The sequence below is a fragment of the Pinus tabuliformis genome, chromosome X (genome assembly GCF_031772625.1).
Source record: "Pinus tabuliformis cultivar Carrire ecotype Pingquan chromosome X, CPIR1, whole genome shotgun sequence".
Taxonomy (NCBI): Eukaryota; Viridiplantae; Streptophyta; class Pinopsida; order Pinales; family Pinaceae; genus Pinus; species Pinus tabuliformis.
The window spans coordinates 1,281,103,332-1,281,126,470 of NC_142308.1; the positions used below are offsets into that span (position 1 = coordinate 1,281,103,332).

At 38.8% G+C, this 23,139-nt stretch overlaps 1 protein-coding gene across 3 annotated transcripts in view; it reads right to left on the bottom strand.

Moving 5' to 3' along the window:
- The window catches only part of LOC149144721 (isoleucine--tRNA ligase, cytoplasmic-like), a 739,557-nt gene that overhangs the window by 399,652 nt on the left and 316,766 nt on the right, over positions 1-23,139 (bottom strand). For all 3 annotated transcript variants that reach the window (XR_016264930.1, XM_089449912.1, XM_089449913.1), the window contains exons 16-18: positions 18,732-18,872; positions 18,485-18,588; positions 18,351-18,414 (exon numbers count right to left, since the gene is read on the bottom strand). Coding sequence is in view for 2 of the 3 variants with exons in the window: in XM_089449912.1 (XP_089306038.1) it covers positions 18,351-18,414; positions 18,485-18,588; positions 18,732-18,872 (309 nt within the window). In the remaining variant the exon portion in view is untranslated. The remainder of the gene's footprint in view (positions 1-18,350; positions 18,415-18,484; positions 18,589-18,731; positions 18,873-23,139) is intronic.

Genomic DNA, 23,139 nt, shown 5'->3' on the forward strand with positions numbered 1-23,139 from the left:
TGACTTAGGATGTTTGAGAGTGGTTCCGGCCTCATTGGATTTCATATGGAGAAAGTAGAATTTTAGATTTCATTCAAAATCCAACAGACTTATCAGTTTTTCAGGATTTTAGGATTGGGGAATTGCAATGTTTCCATTGAATTTTGTCATGTATTAGGGTATGGAACTCGTATTTAATCAAGAGCACCAATCCCTCAATGTACCTTGATGTTAGTGACATTGGTTGTCAAACTCTTGTATCATGACCCTCCTAAAAATGTATGCATCACTCAAACAAAATCTTGACTTGACATGTTATGCTTGTTTTATCTTATGTTAATGCTTAAAGGGTGATATTAATGACAAAGATCCCTATACAGATACAGAGGTAATGACAAAAATACCTCTGGATATTAATGCTTAGAGGGTGATATTAATGACAAAGATCCTGATTTTCCAACAAGACTAAAAAATTAGACATTTCTCGTGGTGGCAAGAGGGCCAAGCATAAGAAATAGATAATAGATTGACATGTATTTGAATTTTGTATGTACTATGCATGCTAATAGCTATAGATGAAGATCTATATTTGAAATCAATAAATTTGTATCATTAATTAAAATTTGTGTAAGAAATATCTAATTTTTAATATATATATATATATATATTAATAAAATAATATATAACGAATCCTACGTGTCTTATTCCGGGGGGTCAATGTGTCTGAATCCGACACCACGAATCTTGAATCCTACGTCTCCCGAATCCCCGTGTCAGGTGACTTAGCCTTGAACTAATGTATGGAAGGCTCTAGCTACTTGTTCTTGAAAATATGGAGGTAAATACTTCGCACGAAATCTTTCCTCGAATAATTCCCAAGGAACATTGTCCGTTGTGAGGTGTAGTTGTTTTTCCAGATTTCCCCACCAAATCAAAGCACTCTCCTTTAATTGAAATACGACAATTTTTGTTTTTGCAAAAGAAGAATATTCTCTTAACTTAAAACATCCGTTCATTCCTTCTAACCATGCCTCGGTACGTTCTCCTGCTCAACCTCCTGAAAATTCTGGGAGTTTAATTTTCTAAAGCTCCCTAGAAATATCTTCCTTTGATCTTTTATACTCAAAATTCTTTGGTTCTGCTAAATTTGTTGCTAAGGGTTGAAGTTCTTCTTTGGTCTTAGCCATGGTTGACCCTTTTAATGTTTCCAATAATGCTTCCAATGAGTTCATTATCACATTCAACTCCGGTGCTGGAGCGATCGGTATTGATGATGGTCTCGCTGGAGACGATGATGATGGTCTCGCTGGAGACGATGATCACGACGGTGGTGGCATTAATGACAGTGATGCTGCCCGATCATGTCGTCGTCGCTCATATGTCCTTACCATTGTAATGCTTCCTGTATACATAATAAAATTTGTAAAAATTTTGAGGTATACATTTGGATTTAACATATAGTTTTTGCAACTTCACATTTAAAAACGGGTATAGTTTTTTTTTGCTATTTTTATCTGCTAGGCAGATCTTACTAGTACCGAGGTCAAGGAGGGTGGTTTCACGACCTCCTTGTCCTAATGCAGGGAATCCTATCCTAATGCGTAATAATACTTATTTTTTCTAAGCTTCATTAGTAACATTCATTCTCTTAGTAAACATTCTCCACTAACTCGCATATCATTACCAAAGCTGATGATAAAATATTTTAATATACATGTATTTTTAAAATAAATTTTTTTTTTCTCTTATCTTCTTATTGCTTTATTTTTCTTATATCTTATTTCATCTATTTTTTTATATATATTTTCTATTATCTTGACTTTCTCACATTCTCTATTTAATTTTCTTATTTTATTATCTCTTTTTTTTTATTATATATATTTTCTATTTATCTTACCCTCTTTACCTTCCTTTTCCTATATCCATTCCTCTATTTATATTCTATATACTATACTACTTCCTATATTACTCCTCTCTATTTTATCATCTACATTTATCTCTCTTCTCTCTTTTACTCTTATATATATATATATATTAAATAAATCATCTTAAAATAATTATATAGTATTTAAAACATTAAATTTTTAATTCATTTAGTCCCCACCGTAACTATGATGCATTATATATAAAATTAAGTATTCAAAAATTTATGAGCTCATATATAAAATTAAGACTTGGCGGTGACATGGCTCACGGGCTCGAAACCCTCGCCTACCGATTTCGGCAATATATATAAAATTTAATTTGATACAACATAGTAGTGGGGAGGTCAGTTGATCGAAACCCCGACCAACGCTCTGGTCCGAATGGCACAATGGAAATTCCGTATGCGGTGACGGTGAATGAGCGGGTTGTCTGCGCTGAGGTCTTATGATCAAATCTCGTTCAGTTCGTTGGCCCGTAGCAAAGTTTTATATGTTTGGGAGGTCGATGGGTCGAATTCCCCACCCTACGCTCCAGCATTACATGGTTAAATAAACTGCCTACGTCCCTGTATTTTATATGCTATATATATATATATATATATATATATATATATCTATATATATATATATATATATCTATATATATATATATATATAAAATATGGCCCATATTAAAAACAGTTAATAATTTAATAAATTATATTATGGTAATGATTATGACGAATCACCCAGCGAATATATATATGATCCATTTATAACATATAGTTTTAACCACGTTTTATACCATTGGACCCCGCGGCTCACATTCGATGGGTACTGAAGGTTTTAACTATATGCCATGGGTTCTAACTATGTGCCGCCGTCGGTCTATGGTTCAAACATTACACTGGTGTTGACATATATCGCATATCATATAGTTTAATACATAGTTACGAGATAATTTAAACATTAATTCATAGCTTGACACCTAAAAATAAAATTATTTCCTTGGCGCGTCTTCACAGTAACACGCCTGCATACTCCACGGAGGTAATTGGCGTGAGGACAGCTATTGACGTCTGGTCCTGAAGAAGCTAACGCACAACGCTGTTATATAAGAAATTTTTTTTTTAGCACTGTCGTTCATCCTTTTTGCTTCCAGAACAAAGCAGATGAAGCGGGCATGGTTTTGTAACCATGATACGGTGAGGGACTTAATTTTCGAAGAATTTGGAAGTTTGTTCAAAGTTTACTCGAATGAAAATGAAGATGCCATTAGAAGCATGGTCTTCTCAAAACTGAAGCCTCTGTGCGTTAGATTATCCCATTTGCGCGATCCAAGCCACAGTAGGCCTCAGCTGCTGTGTTTATTGACTGTATAAGTTCGAGAGGCTCCAAGGTTAGCTCTAGGAATATGTAGTTTCCATTATTTAGGCTGCAATATATATATCATTCGTTCAACTTGACAGCAGCTCTAAATAAAATTTTATAATGCATTTAAACATGTCTATTTTTTTTTTTTGATGCGAATTGGATTTTCTCTTAAGATTTTTACAGCTTCTGAACAAGATGAAACCTTTGTTTGCAGATCAATCCAAAGACATGGATTGTATAAATAACTCAAGAAGAGATGGTGCACTAAAGTTGTTTTACTGTATCTAGAGTAACTACTGCAGCGATGTACATCAACAACAATAGATCAGATGTCAATGATAATAAGGAAATAATCCTTTGGGGCTTTGCTGTCACCTTGAGGCTTCTAGAGAATTTCGTCATGGGTAGTCGAGTATTTAAGGAAAGTACCGCTTAGCCCCAAGCCATGCTTGGGTAAAGCATGCACATATAAACTAATCACCTTTCTTCTTTTCGGATACAGAGTTCCCTTTCCAGGATAAGAGCTCTTTTCTAAGCCATTAGAAAAGAGAAGTATTTAATAACGAAGGGGTTTTAGTTGCATTTCTTCAGTCAGAAGATGCATCTGCGATAGTGGAGCACTTGCTATAACTACTTCTTCAAGCAGAGTTTATTATGCTTCCATTTGCTATCACTACTTCTTCAGACAGAATTCATTATGCTTGTAATGAAAGGCTTTTCTATAATATACAGTCACAGACTTTCAACTTTTGACTCGTTATTCTTTGTTTTAAGCAAGGTTATTTTAACAAACTTAAGAGATCCAAGAGTTTGAACCTACTCTGATACCAGATGTAAGGGCTGAACTAATTTAAGGAACCATTTCTGCAACTATAAAGATTCACTGAACTTTAAATATTGTAAAGAGATTTTATAGAGCTATCTATCCTGAACAGAGTATGAAACCTTAAAAAAAAAAATTGTTCTAAATTTATACAAAAATTTCATATAACTAATTGATTGATTCACTGAGAAGTACTTACTTGGTCTGCTGCAGATGTCTACTGCAGATGAAGATGTTTCAGAATTTCTCCAGTTCGCTCTTGTTTACCAAAAGACCAAAACCGCCCAACCAAACTGAGCAGAACCTCGCTACTCAGTCCAGTAAGCTTGTTAGTTGAAGCAGACTGTTCCCCCATGCCCAGAAACCTTAGAATAACCGGCTCTCCTTTTTGTCGGTAACTCAAGTTTATAAAATTCTGCCCTTCTTCAGTATCCCCTTCATTCTTTCTCCTTTTTCCCGATGTTTTTCCCAAATAGTTCTCTTTGGTTTATAAATTGTTTCTTGGCAGTGGCCGCCCTTCCACCAACAACCCACCACTTCATCTCCTCGTGACACCCTTCCATGTCACGTCATATATATTTCTTTTAAAAGGTATATTGATTTTTTTGATTTAATATCCTTTGTTTGATTTTAATATAAAGGTTTGGACTTATATTAAAATACTTTATCATTAATTTATTTTTATTATTTTATTAATTGATTAATATAATTTCTTTAATGTTTATTTTATAGATAGGTCGTTACAATTTGTCCAAAAATAATTGTGTTATTTTATGTGTGCACTAGCATTTCTTCCAGCGTTTATTCTTCCACAGTTTTATTTGTGTAGGTTGCAGTGTGATTTATTCAGTATTTGTTGTAGAAAACAGTAAATAAATTGTTAAATTAAATTAACAGTTAGGAGAATAATTTACAGTTGCTGCAATAGGATTCCCTTTTCGGAATTTTCATTGTTTTTCCAAGTCATGGCAAAACTTCACTGACGCTATGAGTGTTAGAGAAAAGCTTCCAATTACGAGTGGTTGTGGGGTGACTACGTTCAAGAGGAGATCGGAGGCAGGCCAAAGTTTGGTCTCACATGAAGATGGAGGAGGAGGAGAACTTTGCCCTAGCTGGCAAAGGGGGCGAGGCCAAAGGAAAGAAAGGCACAAGAGGGGCCAAGGCTAGCACTAGAGGAGAGAAGAAGAAGAAGAAGGATCTGAGCCAGATAAAGTGCTTCTCATGCCACTAGTTCGGGGACTACACCACCAAGTGACCAAATAGGAAGAAGGGATCCAGCAAGGACCAAGTAGTAGCATTAGTAGAGGTGGATGAGTTCTCTTCTCACTTTGAGAAGGAGTTCTCACTTATAGCTGCAATGGCAAGCTCAACGGCTAGCAGTGTGTGGTATATTAAAAGTGGAGCTTCTTGTCCTATGACCAAGGATAAGGGGTATTTCAGCGAGTTGATTGAGGACATGCAGTTTCACGTAGAGCTAGGAGATGACGGCAGGTACCTAGCCAACGATGTGGGTATTGTCAAGTTTGAGAGGGAGTAATGGAATCCACTCTACTTTAGAGATGTCCTCTATGTCCCAAGATTGAAGAAAAATATTGTTTCAGTCTCAGCCCTAGAAGACAAGGGTTATGAGGTTATCTTCAGTGGAGGAAAGGCCTTCATAAAGCCTTCCAACTCCGAAGCAACCAAGAAGATTGGATTTAGGGTGAAGAACCTCTATAGGCTTCAATTTGAGATAGTTGCGGCCTTGAGCAACAGTGGAGGCAATAGCAGGGTCGTGAACTTGGGGAGCTTTGGCATAAGCATATGGGACATGTAAAAATTCGGAAACCCTGAATCTTAATTGTGAACTGATTTAGTTTCTTCTATTTGTTAAATAAATTAAACAAATTATTTACTGCATCCTACAGTAAATATCAAAACTAATACACTACAACCTTCACATATACAATACTGTGGAAGAAAAAAATAATGCGGGGAGAATAAATGCACACACACACAAATAACACTGTTTATTTTTGGACCAATGTCCACAGAAAAACCTAACTTGGGAAAACTGGTGCAGTAGCTAAGGGTTTTATTATTATGCAGTAGTAAATCTAAGTACAAAACTATCGATGTTCAAATCTAGCAATCCACATAGAGAAATGACCGACAGAAGATCTAGTGAGAAAAATCTCACTTTGATCAATGATCCAACACTGACCTTGGCTCAAAATGAGCTGCTCTCTATTGCCTCTGCACAGTCCTTGCGTCAAACTATGTAGTTCTGCGTCACACAACTCAGACTAGCATCTCTCTTGCTAGCTAATTAGTTGCTATCTGGGAAATGGACTCTTCTGGCCTTCGGGCTCCCACTCTGACTTCTAGCACTGAATCACTACTTCTTCCCAGCAAAATACAACTTCCCCTCTGAAGAATTGCGCTGCTTCTCTACTCTGCATTTCCTCTCTATGGAACTCTTTGTCTCTCTGCTATGCACTCACCAGACTGGAAAATCTTCCTCCCCACCTTACTATCCCTACCCCTCTCTCATCGCTTCGATCTTACTGAATCACCTCTAGCAACATAGATACTACTCTGAAGATTGCTTTCCTAGCAAAATCGAATTCCTTGGTGTCTTAAGTGTGTTCTCCAACCCCCATCCAGTTTCTGCTTATAATCTCTCGCTGAGACATCAACAGCCAAGATTAAAACATAATTGATGGCTAAGATTAACTAGAACTCAATCCATGTCGTCTTCTAGAAGATTCTCACCATGACTTAATTAATACCCTTTAATTAATTAGTTTTCCTAAGTTTAGACTTAGGCACCATTAAAAAAAGATTAATTATTTTAATTAAGTCATCTCTAGGTGGAATTTCCATAAACGATTTATGGGTTTTGGAGAATACATGTATTCTAGCCTCTCCACCAAATTTCGTGGCTAGAACACAACCGATGCTACAAAAACTAACACTCCCTCTTAGCGAGGAATGTGTTCTAGTGATGCAACCCACTGAAGCAACACCCTGTCTCTGCACCACCTCCTATCACACTGTTGATGTCTAGCTGCTGCTACCCATCAACTACTGCGCAACTCTAATAAACACTGCATCCATGCTGCTGCTGGCCTTGCTGAACCGTTGCCAAGACTACATCTGCACTGCAACTCCCTCTCCATCTGTTGCTGCTACAACTGCAACTAAAAAGCACCCAAAATATTAAATCAACTATGAACAGTATGATGCATTTGTCACCTGAGTCCTGACTACTGCTAGACTTTGCGCTATCACTTAAGCCTTTGCGCTGTTGCTGACTCTACACTGCTACCAACTGCACTACTGCCAGCTCTGTACAGCGCTGCCCAATATTTGACCCGCTACTAGCTACTACATCTGTCACTCTGGCACCTGAATGCACCAATTGTCGATGATCCATCCTGCTACTACATGTTTTGGGCTCCCATAACAAGGTATTGATTCATGAGGTGTACCTCCTCAAGAATCCTGCCCATCTTGTAGCTCTCTGGGGCTACAAAACCAAGTCACCCCACCTCCCTCCTAGAGATATCTCGGTGATCATGGCAAATTCTTCCTCCAATCTGGAGGACATTCTATTGATCTCTATAGATGCAGCCTATTGATCCTGCTTCTCCTCTTTGTCCTTCTTTATGACAGGACATTAAGTGTTGTAGTGGCCAAGCTCACCACATCTGAAGCATTTCACCTTGGAAATGTCCTTCTTCCTCCTGTGTTGCTCCTACTGCCCCTTTGATGCTAGGGCCACATTCTCCTCTTCCTTTACTTGCTTCGTCCCACTGCTGCTGCTGTTGCCAGTGATGGTGGTCTTCACCAAATCTCGCCTCATCTCCTCCTGTTGCAGATCAGCCCACATACATCCCAGTCTCGCAACTTTTCTCTGCCCAGAATGCTCTAGACAAAGACCTTCCATTCTTCAGAAATGTTGTTGAGAGCAAATTGCACTAATTCTGTAGGATGCGCTCCCCTTTCTGCATCCTTGTGCATCTCAGCTTCTCCTCAAGGTACATCCTTCGTTGCTCGAAAGATCCCTCGTATAACATAGCAAGAACCTCCCACATCTGTCGAGTAGTATCTTTGCCAACTATGTGAGACACCATGTGATCTCAAACCCCATCGAGAATCAACCTCTTTGTTGTCGCCATCTCCTTCTTGTAAGCCTTCAATGGATCTACATCTACGGCTACAGCTACCACACTATCGATGCAAGATTTGAAATCATACTCATTTAGAAGACAGGAAATTCTTGCCTTCTAGATCACATAGTTGGAGACTCCCTCCAATCAATCCTGATCTCTCATCCCTGTTAATGCCATCTCTGCAAAAAATGTCAAATTCCTCCTCTTCTACTTTGCGCAGCTGCTTCCTAGTTTTTCGCACTCCCTGCTGGAGTCGGCAAATTTGCTCACAACTACCGCTGCTCTGCTAGGAAAATTTGAACTTCTGGACTAGAAATCCCTTGAGAAAAGAATTCCCTCAATGTGTGCTCTTCCTTCCTCCTGACGCTATTTTGCACTAGCAAACTGCTCCAAAATCACTGCATCCCAACTGAAGATCTACTCTGCAAGGAAAATTTTGTCTCCCTCTGCCTCTAGTAAGCTTCGATCTGGGAAATCTAATTTCTCTATTAACTCTCTCAGAGGAATAAATTTTCCTCAAAAACTGCCTTCCTGGCCCAGGGATTGCACTGCCTCTTAGGGGTTTTGAATTGTTGCCTCTAGAGAGATTCGAAAATCCTCTTCCCTTTTCCTACTAAGCTCTCCAGCTTCTATCTGTCCTTTGATACCATGTGAAAAATTGAAAACCCCGAATCCTACCAAAGCAACTAATTAAGTTTCTTCTATTTGTTAAATAGATTGAACAAATTATTTACTGCATCCTATGGTAAATATCAAAATTAATATACTGCAGCCTTCACAAATAAAATACTGTGGAAGAAAAAAATAATGTTGGAAGAATAAATCCACACACATACAAACAACATTGTTTGTTTTTGGACCAATGTCCCCAGAAAAAACCCAACTTGGGAACACTGGTGCCACAGCTGAGGGTTTTATTATTATGCAGTAGTAAATCTGAGTACAAAACTATGGTTGCTCAAATCTAGCAATCCATACAAAGAAATGACTGACAAAAGATCTAGTGAGAAAAATCTCACTTCCACGAGTGATCTGACACTGACCTTGGCTCAAAATGAGCTTATCTCTACTGCCTCTGCATAGTGTCTGCTTCATCCTACGTAGTTTTGCGTCACACAACTCGGACCAGCGTCTCTCTCGCTAACAAATCAGTTGTTGTCTGGGAAATGGGCACTCTTTGCCTCCGAGCTCCCACTCTGGCTTCTGGCACTGAATCACTGCTTCTCCCCAGCAAAATATGACTTCCCCTCTGAAGCACTGTGCTGCCTCTCTGCTTTGCGCTGCCTCTTTGTTGAACTCTTTGTCTCTTTGCTATGCACTCACCAGACTGGAAAATCTTCCTCCAGCCCTTACTATCCCTACCCCTCTCTCACTGCTTCGATCTTCCTGAATCACATCTGGCAACACAACTGCTACTTTGAAGATCAACTTCCCAACAAATCGAATTCCATGGTGTCTCAAGTGTGTTCGCCAATCCCCATCGAATTTCTTCTTATAATCTCTCGTTGAGACATCAACGACCAATATTAAAACATAATTGATGGCTAAGATTAAATAGAACTCAACCCATGTCTTTTTCTAGAAGATTCTCACCATGACTTAATTTAATACCTTTTAATTAATCAATTTTCTTAAGTTTAGACTTAGATACCATTAAAAAAATATTAATTATTTTAATTAAGTCATCTCTAGGTGGAATTTCCAGAAACGTTTTCTAAGTTTTGGAGAATACATGTATTCTAGCCTCTCCACCAAATTTCGTTGCTAGAGCACAATCGATGTTAGAAAAACTAACAAGTCACTTACACCATGGAGCGCTAAAAATTCTAAGGGAGATAGCCACAAGACTTCCACAGTGTACTGTTGACCAACATGATGTGTGCAAAGGTTGCACACTTGGCAAGTATTCCAAGACATCCTATTAGTTTATGTAGCATCGAATGTGTTCTAGCCACGAAATTTAGTGGAGAGGCTAAAATACATGAGATCGCTAAAACCCATAAATAATTTATGGAAATTCCACCTGCAAATGACTTAATTAGATTATTAACCAATTTTTTAATGTTTCCTAAGTCTAAACTTTGGAAAATTGGTTAATTAATCAGAATTAATTAAGTCAATGTGATAATTCTCTAGAAACTCACATAGATCGATCTAGAAATGATCTAAGCCATTGATTAAAATTTAATCTTAGTCATTGGAGTCCCAACATGAGATATAAGGGATCAATGTGGTGATGGAGAATACACCAGTCACTTGTAGAATTCGATTTTCCAGAGTAGCAATAGCCAATTGCCGGAGATTTCGAGCTTTAGTGAGGAAGCAAAGATAGTGAGCGGTAGGGGCAATGAGGCTCAAGGAAGATTTCTAGATCCAATGAGTGCATTTGCAAAGAGGCAGAAGATCCACAGTGACGCTAACATAAGGACTGCGCAATAGCCTCTAAAGGCAGTTTGATTTGCAGATTTGGGTAGTCGTTTTAGTGTTCTGATGGCAAAAGAATTTTTGCAGAGGCTGGGAGAAGTGTTTCCAGAGTCAATGGAAAACAGAAGAAGCAACTCAAATTGAGATCCTGGACATACGAATTAGAGCCTGCGCAGAGCCCACGCAGAGGGTGATGCAAGGCAATTCATAGAGGGTTTTAGAGGCTAGTATTCAATGCTAGATTTGCCTGTAGAGTGAGGAAAATTCTTCACTAGATTTTTGCCAGTATTTTCCTCTGTAGGATTGTCAGGTTTAGCATCCAGATTATTGTACTCAAATTTCACTGCTACTTAATAATATAAAACCCTCGGCTGTTGCACTGGTTTTCCCAAGTTGGGTTTTTCCGAGGAAGACCTCAAATAACGATGTCATTTTAATGTGTGCGTGCTAGGTTTTCTCAGATTCCAACGTTATTATTTCCGTAGTATTTTATTTGTTTAAGTTGCAGTGTGATTTGTTCAATATTTGTCGTAGAAAATAAATTGTTAAAAGTAATTAACAATTAAAAGAATAATTTCCAGTTGCTGCAATAGGATTTCAGTTTTGGAATTTTCACACATCCTTCCCCAGCAGAGACAATAAGGCCAAGACCATCTTGGAGCTAGTTCATTTTGATGTTTGTGGCCCATTTTCCTCTCCATCCCTCATGGGATATGTTACCTCTCAAACAAGCAGGGGAGCTAAACCGGATCACTAAAGGGCAAATGCTAGACCAAGAGCAACAAATGGAGACTCAACCCATTGTCACCTCAGCTAAAGCTCCCTACTATTTACAAACTTTCACCGATGGGAGGAGACCCAGTATATATAGAGTCACAAATGAAGGATAAATCAACAAGTGGATATAGAGTGACCCAAATAATCTCTTTCGAAAAGAGGTTGAAGAATAGGGCTTGCTTACTTTCTAAGCAAGGTACAATGTCTTCTAGGAGAAGGATAGGAGGATTTGAGGGTTAGGTTTTAGGGAATATGACTTGTGAAAGAGATTCCCAATCCCTAAAATCCTAATTGAAATTGGTATCCCAGATGGTTCTTGAAGAATTGCTTTTTCAAAGGAATGGGACCACATGGGACCAAGTGGACCTAGCTTGGGTTAGGAGGGAAGAGTTTAGCAACCAATTATGTTCTTAACCTAGACAAGGAGGAGGAAAGGATCAAAGAAAGAATATTCACTTAGACGTGTTGAATTGATCTTGTGAGGAACTAGCCTTGGGGATACTAGGGCAAAGTTTGATTTCAAAGCTAGGGCTTGGCTTTTATCACAACTCCATTGTCAGAATGGCTTCAAAATTGGAGGCCTTGAGGAAGCACCAACGCAGGAGAGGCTAGTAGATCGAACTTTTTGGAGGGCTATTTTTTTCGGGAAAATGATGTTCTAGGTGACCCAACCTAGCTAGGCCTAGGAAAAGGTGAAAAATAATTGATTTTAGGTGACCACCTCTTAGTAGATCAGTGCCTTAGCCTTGGTAGAATAGAGTCTATGATAAATATGAATTAGGACCTTTGGTTCTTAGTCAAGGAGGCCTCAAGACAACTTTGCTAGCCTTCTAGGTCAAGGAGAAGCAATCTTGCAGCTTTTATACTTCAATGTGCAAAAGGTGATGGCTTATCAAGATGAATTCGTAGATAGAATTACCCCTAGGATATTTCATTCAAATTACATGGCCTGTACATTGAGAGATGCTATATAGAGACAAAATTCCACAATTTAAGCAGTAAATGCATGCAGCAATTAACCCTAAAAATAGCGAAAATCCCAATCCAATGTATCTGAAAAAGTAAATCAAGAATAACATTAAAATAATGTACTTACATGTAATAGAACATATCTAACGATCCACAATTTGACAATAGAGAAGCTCCAAGATAAGATAAACCAAATCCACACATCAAAATTCATCCATAAAGCTCCAATTCATCCTCCAAGAAAAAGTGCGAAATTCTCAAGAGAGAGAAAAGATCCAATCCAAAGTGATGATGAGAAAATGAACTCATCTCACTTGTATTTATACACTAATGAGGAGTTTGAATTAGTCTCCTTGGCCTACATAAGCCCCAAAAATATTTTGGTGACAAGCCCACCAAACTAGCTCACAAATGAAAGAATATGCCTCTTAAGAGGTCAAATGATGAATAATGCACGTCGTAGGGCCCTCTAAAAGGCCTGATGAGGTCCATGGGTGCCATAATGAAGAGTAGGACCCTCAAAAGCGATGGAAAAGGGGTTGGCCCCTTGTTCTCCAAACAATAAATCTGTGGTGCTCCCAATGGGTGTGGGGACACAATAATAACCTCATTGGTCTCCAAATGAATCGAAGATGCTTGTAGATCGTTTGCAACAGCTTTGATGATGGTCTAGGGGATGCCACATCATCCTACAAGTCCTGGGTCAGCTGCCAAGTGGATATAGAGTGACCCAAATAATTCCTTTCTAGAAGAGGTTGAAGAATAGGGCTTGCTTGCTTTCTAAGCAACGTACAATGTCTTCTAGGAGAAGGATAGGAGGATTTGAGGGTTAGGTTTTAGGGAATATGCCTTGTGAAAAAGCTTCCCAATCCCTAAAATCCTTCTTGAAATTGGTATCCTAGATGGTTCTTGAAGAATTGTCTTTTCAAAGGAATGGGACCACACGAGACAAAGTGGAACTGGCCTGGGTTAGGAGGTAAGAGTTTACCAACCAATGATGTTCTTAACCCACACAACGAGGGGGAAAGGATCAAAAAACAAATTGCTTAAAGGTGTTGAATTGATCCTATGAGGCACTAGCCTTGGGGATACTAGGGAAAAGTTTGATCTCGGAGCTAGGGCTTGGCTTTTCTCACCCATTATTTATGTTTAATGGGTGCCTAAGCCTAAACTTATGGAATTAAAATAATTGAAGGGTAGTAATCAAACTATGGGTGAAACTTCTAGAAGAAGACGAGGATAAAGCCAAAATGATTTGAGCCATTAATTAGCATCTAATCTGGGTCATTGATTCTCAACTGAAAGATTATAAGAGGAGGCTTGATGGGCATTTGGAAATCACATCGAGTGAGAGATCAAGAGATCGAATTTCTTAGAGAGGGCAACGCAACAATTGCTAGAGAATCGATTGAAGAGATTTCTTGCAGTGAGGGGCAAGGATAGTTCCGGTTGGAGAATTTCCTAATTCGAGAATACTTCGCAGAGGATGCAAAGAGAGATCTGGAAGAGGCAGCACAGAGGCTACGCTGGGTAGCATAGGCTGACCTAGAAGCAGCGCAGAACATGAGAGGAGATCCGTATTTTTCTGGAGAGGTCGAGTTTTGAAGCCGAAAGTCGGGGTGTGAGACCGGGAGGACAAAAGTCGAAGTTCCAGAAGCAAAACAATCAACAGAAGGAGTGACACAATCCCCGGAAGCTGTGATGTAGGGCCTACACAGTGATTGCGCAGAGGCAGCAAGGGACTAGCCATTCTGTGGTTGGATCAGTCAGGATCACCAGTGATAGTGTGAGGTATATCTCACTCATCTCCCTGTCAGTCATATTCTCTGTATTGGATAGCCAACAAGGCATCCAAAGATTGTATTCAACAATTACTGCATAATAATACAAACCCTCAACTGTTGCACTGGTTTTCCTGCATTGGGTTTTTCCGGGCACATTTGTACAAAAATAACGGTGTAATGTGTTGTGTATTTCTGTCTTGCTAAGTTTCTTGTTTCCGCATATAATTTTAATTGGTGAAGGTTGTAGTGTATTAGTTTCGGTATTTGCTGTAGGAAGCAGTGAGTAATTTGTTCAGTAATTAACAAATAGAAGGAACTTAATCAGTTGTTGCAATAGTGATTCAGGGTTTCTTGAATTTTCACACATTTGGCTAGTTCTATGCCCATAAATTCTTTGCTCAAATCTCCCTAGGTGAAGTGCACTAAAAATAGATAAAATAAAATAATTTTGAATGCAAAGCACCATAAATTAAAACAAAGCATCTAGTAATACTCAACTCGAGCCGACTAGATAATGGCAGAGCCCATCGAACAATAATCTTAATAGTTTCCTTGTAATTGCCAAAAAAGAATTCTATTGCACAATTAGATGCAAAAAGAACCAAGGAAATATAAATCTAATACCCGGTCCTTCATTTACTAAGATCAATTCTGTAATTTCCATTAAAGAAGCTACATCGGTTAAGCAAGATTGAGTGAGATGGGTTTTCCATCTATTAGTTAATGAGAACATTTCTGACAGACCTATTGAGTCAAATATATATATATATATATATATATATATATATATATGTTCAAGTGCATAGAATCTGGGGATTTGGAAAGTAGTGTCAACAAAGAATGACACACCTACTAAGTCAAACTTTTAATTAATTGTGTGTATAAAATTTGGGGTTTTGGAAAATAGTGGCAAGCGAGTGATATGTACATGAATATGGACCTAGTCATGAAAAAGGGAGCCACCTTTTGCTAGTGATTTTGTCTAAAACTCAGGGATGATGAAGAGCAAACACAAATCGACTAATTCAAATAAAAGAAAGGAACTAGTCCCTTTGACCAAGTCAAAGGAAGCAAGGCAATTGGCATGACTGGAGCCTCTATATGATAAAAATTTGAAAGAGAGAGAAGAGAGAGCAATTGCACACAACACAAATCACCCTTTGATGTCTTTATTGATCACAAGAGTTATAAGTATATAGGACATAAATCACTGACTTCGACACATCTAGATCACAACTACAACTCATACATAGGAAGCAACAACTTCTAAATTGACTCCTCCTAACTCATAATGACAACTATACATGACATGGAAGCACTACTTCCAACACCCTCCCTTAATGCTTACATGGAAAACATTGAAAACACATATTACAACAAAAAATAAATCTGTCATATTTTTCTCATATGGTCATCACTAGCACTCATATCCACTTTGAAATCTCACGGTTTCCGCTCTTTTCTTCACCACACTTTTGAGCTTCACACTTGATCCATTTTAGTCACAACTGCTTCAGACCATCGTTGACGTGCTTTGCAGAATTAATGCTTCTCAACCTCCCGGAGCGCAACGGGTCAGCATCGATACTGAACCATCCTATGGAACTGCGACCATCTGTTGAATATATGGTCTTCCGCTATATTCAACAGTTATCTAGGATAGCATTTTGGGTGCAGAATGTCTTCAACACACAATTCCACAACTTAACCTTGTATAAAATAGCCTGTACAAATGCTCCTAGAGCACGACAAGTCACACTAGCTTGACCTTATTAAGAACTACCTATGACTAATGCTCCCGGAGCACGACAGGTCACATTAGTCTATTTAAGAATTGGGTTGTTCTTTGTGATTCTACATCATTTTATTTTCGTACAATATAATAATATACTACAACTCAAACCATTGAACACATGAACCAAGAAAAAACATTTTAACTCTTCCTTTTAGAAGAGCTGCCCTTTATAATTGAAGAATTCATTATAGTTCTTGCAAGGAAAGATGACAAATAGGCACTCCCAATTAAAATATTCCAAGTTAAATCTCTTTCCTTAACTCCCACAATGAAGGCAACGAATGACGAGAGCTTAGAATATGTCTCAAAATTGGGATTCTGGAAAGCATGGGCCAGCCGCTGATGGAGTAGGTGACGTCGTTGAACCAGAGCAGGGCGACTCAAGCTGCCTAAAGAGAACCGATAAGACAGGTAAAGGAACAAAAAATTTACAAATTCAAACCGCAGACAAGTAGCTGGATTTGTGTGCACAAAGTAGCAGCGTGAATGGAATTTTCAGCCTCTTTCACATAATGTTGAATGTACACAACCACCATCACCGTCCATACAACGACGACACATAGAAATTTGAAAGAGAGCAAAGAGAGATTATACACACAACAAATCATCCACACTGCAATTTCCAGAATTGCCCCAATGACAGCTACTATTACATACAAAAATAAAACAAAATTTCTTAACAATAAACAGTCCACACAATACAATCCCCTAACCTAATCTATTTATAAAGCAATAAAATTAAGCCTCTCTCACATCTTCCTGGCCCTCCCTTAAGGGAGTCAAGGCAGTACTTTCTTTGATACCATGATAGAAATTTGAAAGAGAGAGCAAGGAGCTATTGCACACAACACAAATCACCTTTCGATGTCTTTATTGATCACAAGGGTTACAAATATATAGGGCATAAATTACTGACTTCGACACATCTAGATCACAACTACAACTCATACATAGGAAACAACAACTCCTAGATTGACTCCTCCTAACTCATAATCACAACTATACATGACATGGAAGCATTACTTCAAACACTATCATCTATAGAAATTAGAAAGAAAAAGGCAAATGGAGTGAATCTTGTCAGCATACATGTCATTGGTGAAAGGATGCCTATAGAAGTTGTAAAGCAACCAAGCTGGTATTGGCCACTACATGGATGATGTATAATTAATCTTCCAGAGAGACAGAAGATTGAAAGTTAAATATCTTGCCCTCTCTCTAAACTTAGGTAAGCGTAGGTAGCAGTTACATGTTGAATATCTGACCCTATCAATCAAGCATGTAACTGTAAATTTCTCTATTGACAGTAAAAAATAATTCACTTAGGAAAAATAGCATGGAGCAAAAGGAGTATTCACGTCTAGTTTACACTGCACCAATGGCACGATTTGCAAACAGCAAACATTTCGAATTGGGAGAAAGAACCACATAGGCTGTTCCAATCACCATATCCAGCAAATCAACACATCACACCCGCAAAACTGAAGTCCACCTGGACTGATATTATGATTAGTATATTGTTCATATTATAAAGCACTTTACTGTATATACTATATATCATAATACTCTCAAGGTAGTGATTAAAATAAGATACAACGGATAAATTAATAAAGACACGTGTTTTGAGGTAAAGTTTGTTGCGATCAAAATCAATCTCAAGGGTCATACAACAACTATTTCTCTTTTCATATTATGGAATATGCAATCATCTATTTTCTCTTATATTCTATATGGTATCAGAGCCAGGTTCACTGGAAAGCATAGGCAACCCATGGGAAAACTGATACAATTAAAAGGAGGGCACAATCGTGGTTGGTGGCTAGAGAGGGAAGACGTCAGCATGTCGGGGCTCAGAACAGAAATTAGTAGCTGCATGACAGCCAGCACAATATCAACACGCAGTACCAGGAGTCAGAAGAAGGGTGGCTTTGTGGACGTCCACGACCCTAAAAGGGTTGTATATATGTATAGAAAAGAGAGAATAAACAAATTTATAATTCTTGTATTATTTGAAATGCCACGTCTTTCTAAAATTTTAGAACCATGATCCATGATTATGTTTACTTTCAGAATATATATTTTTGGCACTTTGAAAAGGACATCACATAGACTTAAGCGATTCGTCGTAAATGAAATTCAAATATTTTTTTAACAAATTTAAAGAAAGTTTCCTTGTACATTCATCATAGAATATATTCAAAATTCAAATCCCAATATACCCAATGACAGAAACTGTCAAAAAGCACAAATCACACTTCCATAACTCCAGAGTGGAATAGGTTTCCATCCATCCAGAAGCAGATATCGATATTACTAAGCAAACTCAGGGAAATCTGTAAAAGTTATTTTGGCCATATCACTAACCTCTAGTAATTTCCCAGTTATATCCTCAAGGAAGTCAGCGTCTGGATGAACTATAAACATCTCCCTGCCAAGACAGATACAGGTATTGAGGAAAAATGAAAAAGCAAACTGACGTTTCTTTCACTGGAAATTACCTTAAAGGTGTTTTTAGAGGCTTATTGCGCCGCTCCCGGATATTTCGAGCCAAATCAATAAGCGTCATCATCCTTGTGACACTTAGTTCAATGCGCTGCTCTATCTGTACAAACAATAAAGAAATCAAACAATTGCCACCGAAAATATCGACAAGTGAAATCTCTGTGGGAGCAAATTAGCTTCAACGAATGTGTGACTACTGAATTTATAGAATTATTCACATAAGTTTTAACAAAGAAGCTCCACCTTTCCTCCAACTTCTGGAAAACTGCAGTAATGGATACTTTCCTCTGCTCCAGCATCAAGAACGTTACGCAAATTTTGATATAAAACTTCTGCAAAGAATGGAGTAAACGGAGACATTGCTTTGCAGGTAATCAAAAGGACCTGCATGGCATTCATTGATGTCAAATATTAATTTTCTCAATTCAAATATTTCCGACCACTGTAGATCCTTCAATCAAAGCCGAATCTTTATATTTATGCGTTTTATAGTCTTTATCCAATAATGGGCAATAATATATAAATTAAAAATGTTGGAAGGCCATTGGACATAGGTCATTACTCCTTCAAAATCCCCTTCTTAAAGTCATCAACAAATAGGCACTACGTCTGCCACACGTCCCTACCAATGGAAACAATAAGCATAGTTTTACATTGGTTGTTTTAACAAATACCCCTTGATTTATGATTAGAAAGATAGTAACATCCATGACATCGATGTTAATCATTTAATGTCGCTATTCCACAAAGCTATGGTAATGGCATTCAAATTATAAGGTGTTAGTTTTTGTAGCATTGGATGTGTTCTAGCCTTTAAATTTTGTGGAAAGGCTAGAATGCGTGAAATCTCCAAAATCCAAAAATCAATTCCACCTAAAAATGGCTTAATTAGATTATTAGTCAATTTTTAAATATTTCTTAAGTCTAAACTTAGAGAATATGACTAATTAATCAGAATTAATTAAGTCAAAGTGTGAATGTTCTAGAAACTCACACAGATTGACTTCAAGTTAATCCTAGCCATTGATTAAGATATAATCGTGCTTGTTGGAGTCTCAACAAAAGATTATAAGAAGTCTATGGGGTTTGGAAAAATAACTTTAGTAGTTCGATTTCATGAGCAGATCGATTTCCAGAGTAGCACCAGTCAGCAGCCGGAGAGAGAGCCAGTGAGATCGAAGTAGTGAGAGAGGGGCAGGGACAGTGAATTTGGAGGAAGGATTCCAGTTCCGGTGACTGCATTTGCAGAGAGGCATAGGAGCCACATTGAGGCTGACACAGAGCAGCACAGTAGCCTGTAGAGGCAATTTCGTATCTACTAGGGCTAGCCAAGTTTCAGTGCTAGAAGTTGGAAAAAGGTTCTGGAGGCCAAAGAGAAATATTTTCCCAGACAACAAATGATCAAACGACTTGAGGAGATGTTGGTTCGAGTTGAGTGCAAAAGTGACTGCGCTAGGGTGATGCAGTCGCTGCATAGAGCCAGTTTGGACGACTCAATTTGAGCTAAGGTCAGAGCTTGAAGTTTCCTGTGGAGTGAAGAAATTCCTCACTAGATTTTTCTTGCCAGTTTTCTCTGTAGGATTGTTAGTTTCGGCATCCAATTGTACTCAGATTAATTCACTACTACATAATAATAAAACCCACAACTGCTGCTCCAGTTTTCCCAAGTTGGGTTTTTTAGGGGACTTTAATAAAAAAATAACTATGTAAATTTATGTGTGTGCTAGCATTTCTTCCAGCGTTTATTCTTCCGCGGTTTTATTTGTGTAGGTTGTAGTGTGAGTTATTCAGTATTTGCTATAGGAAACAGTGAATAAATTGTTAATTAAAAATAACAATTATGTGAATAATTTCCAGTTGCTGCAATAGGATTCAGGTTTCCGAATTTTCACATGGTATCAGAGCATAGATGATCAGCCGAAGAGCTCAGTAGCAAAGGAAGAGGGAGATCCGTTGTTCAGTGAGGGCAGCAGATCGAATCCCCAGAGGAAGTGCAATCACCTTGGCTAATAGGTCGAATTTCTTGAGGAGAAACGACTTTTCTGAGAAAGGGACATTCCACTATTTTCGCATAGCAGATTTCTAGTTGGACGCAGTGGTTTTGCTGCAGTTTCCTAGCGCAGAGCCAATGTCGAGTGGAAGGAAGAAGAGCATACATAGAGGGAAATTTTTCCTCAGGGAACTTCTAGTCTCAAGAAGTTCGATTTTTCCTTGTAGATCAGCGGTCCTTGTGTTTTATCACTCCAAAAGGGAGTGCGAATAACAAAGCAGCAACCGAGCAGAAGGAAAGAGAGAGTTTTCAGCATATCTTTGAAGTTTATTTTCTCTAGTTTTGATTTTTCAAATTTTGCAGCTCTGCAGGGATGATCATACGAGATTGCCAGATGAGGTCGTGCGACTTAGCTAGAACGCAGATCTGGGCAACAGATCAACTTCCAGTTGCCAGAGGCAGATGCCGGAGGAAGTGCGAGTTGCAAAGAGAGGAAAGGTCCCAGTAAGGGACAAGGCTCAAAAGGAGATAGTCGGGCACTAGATCTAGGTGGAGGAGGAGTATGAAACTCCAGTGTGCCAGATGGGCAGGGTCCAACACAGTCGCAACAAGGAGATCAGTCTGATCAATTCCATATTGTTGCAGCAAGACCATCACCTTTGCTATAGGATCCCAAAGTATGATAGTAGCAGATTCAGTATTAGCAGGCGATGCCAATCATTTAGATGACAGTGGCAGATCTAGTTGCAGTCAATACCTGATATACAGTAGCAGAGCTAGATGCAGTGACATAGGTAGTGTGAATTTCCCAGTTGCAGTATACAGGTGCAGTTCCAGCCAGAATATTCCTAGTGCAGAGCTACGCAGTCCAATTTCTAGTACAGGAGGACAGTGCGTGTTGCCAGGAGGGAGTAGAGAGATTTCCCCTGGGGTGATCGAGACTCAGAAGGAGTCCAGGTTCAGAGGGAGCATCCCTACAGAATCTAGTGCTTTAGAATTTCAAAGATCAGACTCATTATTGTAGTAGTTGCAGCAACAACAATATGAGTAGATCAGCATCCCAAAACTATAGAGATTGGGCAAGACCCTTGAGGAGTCCACCTCATGGATCAATACCTTGCTACGGGGGCCCACAGTGTTTTTGTAGCAAGATGGATCAGTGACAATTGACGCAGTCAGATGCCAAAGCGATAGTTGCAGAGTTTAGTTGCAGTGAGATGCTGAGGAGCGCAGTGTAGAATTGGCAGCAGTGCAGAGTCAGCAGCAACGCAGATTCCTCAGTGACAACGCAAATTCCTCAGTGACAACGTAGCTACTAGTGGCAATCAGAAACTCGGGTGACAGATGCATCATACTGATCATAGTTGATTCAGTATTTAGGATGCTTTTCAGTTGCAGCAACAACAGATGGAGAGGGAGCTGCAGTGTAGATGTAGTGTTGGCAGCGATTCAGCAGAGTCAGCAACAACACAAATGCAACACATATCAGAGTTGCGCAGTGGTTGGTAGGCAGTAGCTGCCAGACATTACCAATTTGACGGAGATGATGCAGAGACAGCGTGTTGCTACAGGGGGCAACAACTCTAGAACACATTCCTCGCTAAAAGGGAGTGTTAGTTTCTGTAGCATCGGATGTGTTCTAGATTTGAAATTTTGTGGAGAGGCTAGAGTGCATAAGATCTCCAAAATATAGAAATCGTTTATGGAAATTCCGTCTAGAAATGGCTTAATTAGATTATTAGTCAGTTTTTAAATATTTATCAAGTCTAAACTTAGGGAATATGACTAATTAATCATAATTAATTAAGTCAAGGTGTGAATGTTCTAGAAACTCACACAGATTAGAATTCAAGTTAATCTTAACCATTGATTAGGATATAATCTTGGTCGTTGAAGTCTCAACAGAGGATTATAAGAAGAAGTCGATGGGGCTTGGAGAAATAACTTGAGCATTTCGATTTCATGAGTAGATCAATTTCCAGAGTAGCGGCAGTCAGTTGCTACAAAGAGAGCCAGTGAGATCGAAGCAGTGAGAGAGGGGCAGGGACACTGAATCCAGAGTAAGGATTCCAGTTCCAGTGAGTGGATTTGTAGAGAGGCAGAGGAGCCACAGTGAGGCTGACGCAGAGCAGCGCAGTAGCCTCTAGAGGCAATTTCATATCTGTTGGGGAAAGCCGAGTTTCAGTGCCAGAAATTAGACAAAGGTTTCGGAGGCTGAGAGAGACATTTTCCCAGATAACAGCTAATCAGATGACTTCAGGAGAAGTTGGTTCAAGCTGAGTGCAGAAGTGACTGCGCTAGGGTGACGCAGTAGCTATGCAGAGCCAGTTTGGAGGGCTCAATTTGAGCTGAGGTCAGAGCCTGGATTTTCCAATGGAGTGAGCAAATTCCTCACTAGATTTTTCTTGCTAGTTTTCTCTGTAAGATTGCCAGTTTCAGCATCCAGTTGTACTCATATTATTTCACTGTTGCTTAATAATAAAACCCTTAGCTACTGCACCAATTTTCCCAAGTTGGGTTTTTCTGGGGAATTTAGTCCAAAATTAACTATGTAAATGTATGTGTGTGCTAGCATTTCTTTCAGTGTTTATTCTTCCGTAGTTTTATTTGTGTAGATTGCAGTGTGAGTTATTCAATGTTTACTATAGGAAACAACAAATA